Source organism: Phoxinus phoxinus (genome assembly GCF_949152265.1).
Source record: "Phoxinus phoxinus genome assembly, chromosome: 17".
NCBI classification, from domain to species: Eukaryota; Metazoa; Chordata; class Actinopteri; order Cypriniformes; family Leuciscidae; genus Phoxinus; species Phoxinus phoxinus.
The window spans coordinates 31,716,884-31,727,844 of NC_136892.1; the positions used below are offsets into that span (position 1 = coordinate 31,716,884).

Here is a 10,961-nt window from a genome sequence, read left to right on the forward strand (position 1 = left end):
TTGTTTTTTAAACTTGTACTATGGACCTTCCATTTTGAGTCCTGAATAAAGTCATTATTATATTATTATATAATTATACTATATTACTATTTTATTTGCTGTATACTGTTTGTTTATTTTATTGACTAAACTATTTACTATTACTTCTCACTTTATCTTATATTTACTACTTGCATTGCACTGTAGTTGTACCATATCATATTACCATAAAGAAGCCATCAGTTATCTTTGTTATTGCTAAAATCGGGTCAATCACAGAAAATGCTTTTTCCACAGAAAACTTTATTTAATTTATTGTGAAAATTAAATTATATCTCAGTATGGGGGTCTTCACAATTCTTATCCAAGAATAAAAAAGCCAGATTAATGACCAGCCTGAGCTATGACATTTCCAACTATCTAACTATCGATATTTTAAACAACTAGAGATTAAACTTTTTGTACACCACATACAAACCACTGAAATCAGTTGATCAATGTCATTTTTTGTTGTTGTTTTTATCCAGAAAAACCGCAGCTCACCCATTTACTTGCATTTGATTACATTGCAGTCTTGCCCTCAGCAAAATGGCGGACGCGTAAGTTATCGTAGCGACGTTCCAAAGCGGCCAATAGGGCGTCTATGTATTTATTATGTCTATGGGTATGAGGAGCGAGCTGTGATCATCGCATGTATGCGTGTAAAGCTTGTTTTATATTTCTGTTGCTCTTAAGTAGAATTAGGTACTGCTCCTTTAAGGCGGAACGCACTCTCTCTCTCACTCCCTCACTCATGAGTGGCCAGTCGGTATGAGGAGCGCGAGCTGCGATCATCGCATGTATGTGTGTAAAGCCTGTTTTATATTTCTGTTGCTTTTCACCGGTTTTATTTCTATTCAGTAACGCAGTTGTTGAATGTTTTGCAAACTGCCCCGTGTGTGTGTGTGGGATCGACGACGCTAATATCCACTGTGGAATATCAGATACGTGAGTCTTTGTTTACACTTGGCTACAACCATTCAGGCAAGCCCTCTGTGTAAAGCGTTACAACATCTCTACATTATATGAGACTCAATCTTATTCTCACTTTAAATAAAATAAGCAGCTTTGCAGCGTCTCGGGCATGAAGTTTAATTCGCTTTCTAAAACTGCGGCGCCAAACTTAAAATAGTCTGATCAACTAAAAAAAAAGTTGAGCGTTTTTCCCGCTTCACTGACCGCGTCTCGCCTTTAACATGTGAATGTCTCTTAACTGATGTAAAGATAAACAGCGCATTCTTATATTGTTATTGTGTAAGCAAGCAGATTCCTCAAACATTACTTTTAACAACATTAATAGTGAGCCAGATAGCAAGTATTCAACTGAACTATCCATGAGTTCAAAAACAGATTATAGACTGATGATGTGTGCCAAAATGAAACTTTACAACATTTTCTAAATGTGCTGCTGTAAATTATGCATCAGTTTTGGTGGCAGAAATAACTATAGGTAGGCTGAAAATGTCACCTGAATGAAACTATTCTTTTGTCTCTATTTTGCACACATTCCCACATCAACCTTTAATACACTTAAAGCTGGATAATCTAGAGTGATTGTAAGTGTGATGATCATCTGCTAAATGAGCAACAACGACCACAATTCACTCCTTCAGTCAGTGAAGCTCCCACAGCCGTTCATGAGAGTTTAAATGCTGGGAATATTCCCATCTTCCCACAGGAGAAGAAGAAGCAAGCAGGAGGAATTACTCCAGGAGAAACTACGGACATACTATTGTAAAGATGGAGATTAAGGAAGAACCCTGCAGAATAAAAGATGAAGATACAGAGGAACTAATAGGTTGGTGTTTTCCTTCATTCTCTTTAATGACTGATGAGGAACATTAAGATGAAAACTGACATATAATTTAACATCTAAAACTAGATACTAGTAGACTCAGAAGTAAACTAGATTTGTGCTAAATTAAGAATGAACTTTATTTCTCATTTGTCCTTTTTTAAATTGATCTGAATATGTTGATTTTAGACCTGATGGAAGTGAATGAAGGCAAACACCATTATTTCACAAATGAAGATGAAAAACTGACATATAAAAATGAAGACAAACCTCTGTTTCCAAAACCTCATCATTTCAAAAATGAAGATGGAAATGCAGTCGTTTCAAAGACTGAAGAGAATTTCACACAAAAACAAGCTGGAAAATCTGGAGTCAAAGGATCTTTCACCTGCTCTGAGTGTGGAAAGAGTTTTGTATGTAAATCAAACCTGAACATACACATGCATATTCACACTGGAGAAAAACTGTTCGCATGCTCTCAGTGTGGAAAGAGTTTCACTCAGAAAAGAGCTCTCAATGATCATCTGCTCCGTCACTCTGGAGTGAAGCCATTCCGCTGTGATCAGTGTGATAAAACATTTATTTCTTCACCAACCTTAAGAAGACACCTTAAAGTTCATACTGCTGTGAAGTCTCACTTTTGTTCTTTTTGTGGAAACAGTTTTTTACATCTGCAACATTTAATAGTGCATGAGCGTATCCATACTGGTGTGAGACCTTATGTGTGCTCTGACTGTGGGAAGACCTTCATTACATCCAGCTGCTTAAAATCACACCAGAGAGTTCACACTGGAGAGAAACGGTACAAGTGTTCACACTGTGGAAAGGGATTCGCTTATTTAGGAAGCCTGAAAGATCATGAGAGAATTCATACTGGAGAGAAACCCTACAAGTGTTCACACTGTGGAAAGAGTTTCACTCGATTACAAAACTTAAAAAGACACCATGTTCTGATCCAATGTTCAGTTCAATCTGACTTGTAATGATGCTTGAATCCTAATCATACACTGTTTGCTCGTTGGCCAGAGGAGAACTGAGCGACTGAGTCTGGTTTCTTCCAAGGTTTTTTTCTCCATTCTGTCACCAGATTGAGTTTTGGTTCCTTGCCACTGTTTGCCTTGGATTTTGGCTTGCTTAGTTTGGGACATTTATTATTCAACAATATTATTGATCTGCCTTATTTAAAGGTGCTATGTGTAGTTTTTATACTAAAATGAATCCATTTTTAATTGCCTGTGTGTGAAGGGGTTGTAATCTCACAATAAAATGATCCACTTGGCGGGTTTTGCTATTACCTCTGAAAGCAAGTATTCCTATTTCTATGTGAAGTCTCCGGGTCGGATTTGCCGCAAAATCCAGTGACGTGACTGAGACCTGCATGCGCTCCCGAGCGTCTTGCCTCTCGCCTCGTCTACTGACTTTGCACTCAACAGCGACGACACTGCAACTTTATGACATGGAGTCTGCTAATACTAGGTGTAGTGGCTATTTGTCCATAAACTTAAACAAAACGAATAATATCAAACTTTTCAAATGGCCACTGCGGCTACGTCATGGGTTAGGCTTTACGCAGGTTTAGAGGTGCCAAAGTGAACTAATGTCCATAGCAAAAATGAGTTTGAGGAGGTTTATTTACACATATAAGCAAGCTCACAGAAATTTTCTGCTGCCTCTCCTACGCTGGTAAAAAAAACATATGCCCTCGCAGCCTGAGGTCCCTCCCACCTTGACCTACTTATGCAAATTAACATAGCACCATGTGACCAATAAACAACAACATAAGTAAACAAAAAATAACCATAAATACAACATAAAACAAATTAACTTTAACAAGAAAAGAAAGAAAATAAATTAGGCTATAACTTAACTTAAGCCTAAAATAAACAAAGCGAAAAATAGCTCCAACAGCCTGTTTTATATTTTTGTTGCTTTTCCCCTGTTTTATTTATATTCAGTAACGCAGTTGATACTGGAGTATTTGGCAAACTGCCCCGTGTGTGTGTGTGGGATCGACGACGCTGATAAGTATCCACTGTGGAATATCAGATACGTGAGTGTTTGTTTACACTTGGCTACAACCATTCAGGCCCTCTGTGTAAAGCGTTACAACATCTCTACATTATATGAGACTCAATCTTATTCTCACTGTAAATAAAATAAGCAGCTTTGCAGCGTCTCGGACATGAAGTTTAATTCGCTTTCTAAAACTGCGGCGCCAAACTTAAAATAGTCTGTTCAACTTAAAAACAACAACATGTCTCTGGACCTTGCAGTTTTTCCTCTTCACTGACCGCGTCTCGTTTTTAACATGTGAATGTCTCTTAACTGATTGAAAGATAAACAGCGCATTCTTATATCAGTGTTGTTATTGTGTGAGCAGACAGATTTCCTCAAACATTACGTTTAACAACATTAATAGTGAGCCAAAGACAGCAAGGTTTCAACTGAACTATCCATAGGTTCAAAAACAGATTATAGACTATTATGTGAGCCAAAATTAAACTTTACAACATTTTCTAAATGTGCTGCTGTAAATTATGCAACAGTTTTTAGTGGCAGAAATGACTATAGTTTTATGTACATCTCATCTGAATGACAAACTATTCTTTTGTCTCTATTTTGCACACAATCCCACATCAACCTTTAATTCACTTAAAGCTGGATAATCTAGAGTGATTGTAAGTGTGATGATCATCTGCTAAATGAGCAACAACGACCACAATTCACTCCTTCAGTCAGTGAAGCTCCCACAGCCGTTCATGAGAGTTTAAATGCTGGGAATATTCCCATCTTCCCACAGGAGAAGCAGCAGCAAGCAGGAGGAATTACTCCAGGAGAAACTACGGACATACTATTGTAAAGATGGAGATTAAGGAAGAACCCTGCAGAATAAAAGATGAAGATACAGAGGAACAAATAGGTTGGTGTTTTCCTTCATTCTCTTTAATGACTGATGAGGAACATTAAGATGAAAACCGACATATAATTTAACATCTAAAACTAGATACTAGAAGACTGAGTAGTAAACTAGATTTGTGCAAAATTGAGATTTTGAACAATATTTATTTTTGTTTCTCAATTATACTTTTATTGAATTATGTGAATTTTATTTGTTTATTTTAATTTTGTTTATTTCAGACGAACAGCACCAGTTTCAAAAACCTCATTATTTCACAAATGAAGATGGAAATGCAGTCGTTTCAAAGACTGAGGAGAAGTTCACACAGAAACAAGCTGGAAAATCTGGAGTTGAAGGATCTTTCACCTGCTGTGAGTGTGGAAAGAGTTTCGCATGTAAATCATATCTGAACCAACACATGATATCTCACACTGGAGAAAGGCCTTATTCATGCACTCAGTGTGGAAAGAGTTTCATTCGCAAAGGAAACCTAAATGTGCACATGAGGATTCACACTGGAGAAAAACCGTTCACTTGCTCTCAGTGTGGAAAGAGTTTCACTCACAAAAGATCTCTCAAATATCATCTGCTTAACCACTCTGGAGTGAGATCGTTCAGCTGTGATCAGTGTGAGAAAACATTTGTTTTTGAATCAGACTTAATAACACACATTCAAACTCATACTGGTCTGAAGCCTCACTTTTGTTCTGTATGTGGAAAGAGTTTTTCACGACTGCAACATTTAAAAGTGCATGAGAGTATTCATACTGGTGTGAGACCTCATGTGTGCTCTGACTGTGGGAAGACCTTCACTAGATCCAGCAGCTTAAAATCACACCAGAGAGTTCATAGTGGAGAGAAACCGTTCAAGTGTTCACTCTGTGGAAAGAGTTTCTCTCGGTCAGGAAACCTGAAATATCATGAGAGAGTTCATACTGGAGAGAAACGATACAAGTGTTCACACTGTGGAAAGGGATACGATCATTTAGGAAGCCTGAAAGAGCATGAGAGAGTTCATACTGGAGAGAAACCGTACAAGTGCTCACACTGTGGAAAGAGTTTCAATCGATTACAAAACTTAAAAAGACACCATGTTCTGATCCAATGTTCAGTTCAATCTGACTTGTAATCAGTGGTGTAGTCTACGTGATACGCAGGTATACGCCGTATACCCACTAGGAAATGGCAAGTATTTCCACTTAAAAAAGCGTGAGGATACGCAACAACTTCGTTTTGTTTCAGAACTTTCACACTTTCATTCATAAATTCACCACGTCTGTGTTTGCGAAGCGACACGGATCGAATCGCGTAATCCACTCACATATGGAACTTACTGTATAAAGAAGAACGTCACGAAATTTGGTCATTTTTGAATGAATTAATCAAATCTCGATATGGACTAGTGTCTGTGAATATTAAAGCTCAAAGAGACTGCAGCTGTTCTACGCGTCTCTGGGATGAGCGCTCAATGTACACACACACACTCACTGACGCTCGGTGTTTTCAGCGTTTCACTGTAGCTATGAGGACATGATGTAAGCTACACATGTGCACTTCATCACAGAGCTGCTATGAGAGTCACTTCACGAGAATTTCACCATTTAATTTGATAAAACTATCGTCATTCATTCGTAACATATACACACAGAAACTGTAATGTCTTTACAACCTGTCAAAATAAATGTTCGGCATAACTTGAAGAAATTATAACAGAAATATTTTACTATTGCACAGTAGAGTATACTTCAAGTAGGCCTAATAATAATAATAATAGTTTATTAAAACACACTGAAACTCAAATGTTTACAAATGTTCTAACTCAAAGAAATTATGAAAGAAATTGCACATAAAATAGCTACTTTAAAATAACAATAATAATGAAATCTAAAATTTTATTTTAAAAAGGAATATCAAACAAGTTTTCATACTTGTTTTAATTTAAACAGTAAACTTGCCAAAACAAAAACACCATTTCTAAAAGTAAATATGTATTTTTGCCTATAATGGTTTAATTATTAGGCTTTTTTTTTCTCTTTTTTTTTGTCAGCTGATAAAACCTGTGCTTCAGGGACCGTATTCATATAGCATCTAAGGCTAAATTTAGCTCTTAATTGGCTGAGTTAGATGGTGATTAACACTCAGTCCAGTCTGTAAATGTCATTGGCTGTTAAAGTCTTGTGTTGCTTATAATAAATTGACACGTTGATAATAACACTTAGTCTCATAATGCTCTCAATTACATGTCGTTGCATACTGTGTGCATTAGTGAGTGTGGTGGTGCTTATGGGGTGATGCATGGGACGGGTTAGTATGAGGCGCTGGGGGGGTGTGGGGGTGTACAGTATATGTAATCACAGTATACTCACTACAAAAAACTAGACTACACCACTGCTTGTAATGCTGCTTGAATCCTAATCATACACTGTTCGCTAGTTGGCCAGAGGAGAACTGAGCGACTGAGTCTGGTTTTTTCCTCCATTCTGTCACCAGATTGAGTTTTGGTTCCTTGCCACTGTTTGCCTTGGATTTTGGCTTGCTTAGTCGGGGACATTTATTATTCAACAATATTATTGATCTGCCTTATTTAAAGGTGCTATGTGTAGTTTTTATACTAAAATGAATCCATTTTTAATTGCCTGTGTGTGAAGGGGTTGTAATCTCACAATAAAATGATCCACTTGGCGGGTTTTCCTATTACCTCTGAAAGCAAGTATTCCTATTTCTATGTGAAGTCTCCGGGTCGGATTTGCCGCAAAATCCAGTGACGTGACTGAGACCTGCATGCGCTCCCGAGCGTCTTGCCTCTCGCCTCGTCTACTGACTTTGCACTCAACAGCGACGACACTGCAACTTTATGACATGGAGTAAACATACGCTTGTAAACATATTGGTTGCAATCTGAAGCATCACCGCTAGATGCCGCTAAAAACTCCACATTGGCCCTTTAAGGTGGATGATGATGCAATTCTTTTTTCTAGAAACAAACTGTTGTTGTATTATTTTCATGTTATCACTGTGAAGCTGCTTTGATACAATCTGTATTGTAAAAAGCGCTACATAAATAAAGGTGACTTGACTTGACTTGACCAGAGAATTCATACTGGAGAGAAACCTAATGCTGCGTTTACCCCAAACACGAATAGAGCGTCAAATTCGAGTCAATCGCGTCTAGTTTGACGCTTGAACATTTTGAATGTCCGAGGCACAATCCGCTTCTTGTGGGAGGGGCAAGTGCTAGGCGGTGTCTGTTTGCAAGAAAGGCCGCGAAATTTAAAAATACAACTGTTATTGTGTCACGAAATGTAGTTTTAAGAGTTGTTCAGTCGAGAATGTAGTTGTTTAAAGCTCAAATCTGTGGTTTGTTTATAAAGATAGCGCCTATTTAAAAAATATCTGACGTTTTCGGAGTTGTGAGATCCAGGCGATCACCGTAACCCGCCTGGAACAGCCTTACCTCGGCTAGTCCTCCTGACGTTTGCCGCTGGTAAACGAGAACTGTTTAAATTCACAATCTATAGCTTCGGTTCTATTATATGAAACATACGTTAAAATACAATAATGACTCGTTATAACGTAGGTCAAACGACTTCTTTAATTATGTGAGTTTTTCTTCATCTCATTCAGAAATGTATGATTCCAAGTGTTCAGGGTCACATTCATATTTAACATATAGCTGACCAATGTCATTCCTTCTTTCACGCAGGCATTTAGTCATATTACAAAATAATTTATTGAGGCCAAACATTTAAAATGACATTATAAACTGAAAAGCGGGCCTGCCCCCGTTTATCACGTCACTTCACTTCATGACAGCAGCAAGCAGGCTCCTAATTGGTTAATGCGGCGTGAATTGATGCCAAAGTAAAACAATTTAAACTCTGGCGTCAGACGAGAATTCGCGTCAAACGCATGAATGCACAAAGCACTACTCGCGCGTATCGCGTCAGATGCTCAATTCGTGCGTCAATTCACGTTATTGACTGTTGTATGGTGAACTGGACGCGCGAATGAGGCGAAATCTCGTCTACCGCGCTAAACGCCTCATTCGCGCCGCAGGACCTCCAGACGCGCGCAGCATTACAAGTGCTCTTCGTGTGGAAAAAGTTTCACTCAGTCATCTAGTCTACAATCTCATGGGGAAAAAAAGCATTGCCAGAAGTTTTGTAAGTGAGCAAAATTCACTTTCACAGTCATTATTTACAAATATTATACTTACTAATAATTTGACATTCAAATAGTTTCAATAAAGTGATCTAGGGCTGCCCTCGTTTTAAGATTTTTCTAGTCGACTATTTGTCGTTCATTTCGGCGATTATTAGACTAATCGCATGTGTATATTAATAAGCCAAATCATAATAATGAGCCTTGTAATTGCCTATACATAGCCTAATCAAAAGTAATGAATATGAATGTTGTGAAAAACATCAAGGAGACTGTCTGAGCTTTTTAATAATTTATTGATAATTGATTATTGACGATGCTGATTCGTCATCTCAGCAGAATAGTGCATACACCTATATGTATGTTTCCTTACATAATTTTAGAATATTTGTATATATATATATATATATATATTTTTTTTTTTATGGTCCTCTAATGTGTTCGAATATTTCACCAGTATCAGCCTTTTCACCGTTTGTATCACTCCGCTTTGTCTGTGTTTGCGCAACTTGCATCATTAAGCCAGTAGGTTGCGACAAGTGACTGTCTTTAGGAGTGAACAATTTAACTTTAAGTCCTGGAAATTTCACCCTCTGCAATTACACAGCACAATGCTGTTATTCCCCTATCCCTCCACTGTTGAAATATTGGGTCATCCCTTCCTGACTTAAATTCCTCATCATGAGTAATCCACCTAAGTATTCCAATCTCTTTCTCAGTTGTGTTTTTTTCATAGCCGGTTTAATTGCGGTTTAATCATAGCCAGCTTAAAACTTTTTGGTACGTATTCTAATGACAAAGATGTATTAATGATATTAAGAAGAGGATATATGACCTCTGGAAGCATCTCTTTCAGCAGCTTAGTCGGTATCGGGTCTAACATGCATGTTGTCGATTTAGATGATTTAACGAGTTTAGAAAATTCTGCTTCTCCTATAGTAATGAATTAATAAAAATGTTCCTTAGGGAGACTACAATGCTCTCCCTGATGCGATACTGTAGTAGACGGTTGCATAGTTATAATTTTCTCTCTGATATTATCAATCTTATGAGTGAAGAAGTTCATAAAGTCATTACTGCTGTGCTCCTTGAAAACTTCTGGGCTAGAAGCTTTATTTTTCATTAGTTTAGCCACTGTTTCAAATAAATACCTTGGGTTTTGTTTATTTTCTTCTAATAGGGTTGAAAAATAAACAGATCTGGCATCTTTTACGGCCTCTATATGCAATCGTGCTCTCTTTCCATGATATGCGAAATACCTCTAGTTTTGTTTTCTTGCAGTTGCGCTCCATTGTTCTGGCTGTTCTCTTAAGGGCCTGAGTGTGCTCGTTGTACCACGGCGTTGGACTATTTCCTTTAATCTAAAAATAAAAGTTTGTTTATTATGCGTGCAGGGCAACCACCCAGTAGAGCATTACAACAATCTAGCCTTGAAGTCATGAACGCATGAACTAACTGTTGTACATTTTTCATTGAAATAAGTCGTAATTTAGATATATATTTTTAGATGGAAGAATGCGGTTTTACAGATGCTAGAAACTTGGCTTTCAAATGAAAGATTGGTATCAAATCTTTGATTGGCAGTCCCTACCAGCCGTTTGATGTAGTTCTTAAAAAGCAATTTCTGTAAAAGAAAATATCTCCCTTTGCTTTGAACAGGTATCAGGTATAATATTCTGGGAACAATTAACCTAACATCGTATCATTATTTCAAACATGCTTTTTTAAAGTTTAGTTAATATTGCTGCATTAAACTTTGTATTAAACTTTAGACTACAGTAGCCTTTGTTATATATTATAAACTATGTGCAAACTAGTTTCAATGAATTGTCAAGATTGATGTTCTATTGAAATACAATATTAATCACAATCTATTCTATTTTCTGTTCTAACTTATTTCTGTCATTGGTTTGCATTATGCTTGTGGACTTAATGCATATATAGGCCTATGTTATTATTAGTTTTTTAATAGCATTTTATTTATTTATTTTATTTCCTTGTTTACAATTCCCCCAGAACCCCCATGATCCTGAAGGTCAACTGCACCTCTTGTGGTGTGGAGTGTAATTGCCGATAACTATAAAATAA

General features: G+C 37.2%; 1 protein-coding gene across 1 annotated transcript in view; it reads left to right on the forward strand.

The window, feature by feature from the left end:
- LOC306984773 (uncharacterized protein) overlaps window positions 1-6,190 on the forward strand; it is a 57,596-nt gene extending 51,406 nt beyond the window's left edge. The window contains exons 2-3 of the mRNA XM_079586464.1: window positions 4,614-4,733; window positions 4,952-6,190. Coding sequence (XP_079442590.1) covers window positions 4,676-4,733; window positions 4,952-5,841 — 948 coding nt within the window. The 5' untranslated portion in view covers window positions 4,614-4,675 and the 3' untranslated portion in view covers window positions 5,842-6,190. The remainder of the gene's footprint in view (window positions 1-4,613; window positions 4,734-4,951) is intronic.
- Window positions 6,191-10,961: the final 4,771 nt, after the last annotated feature.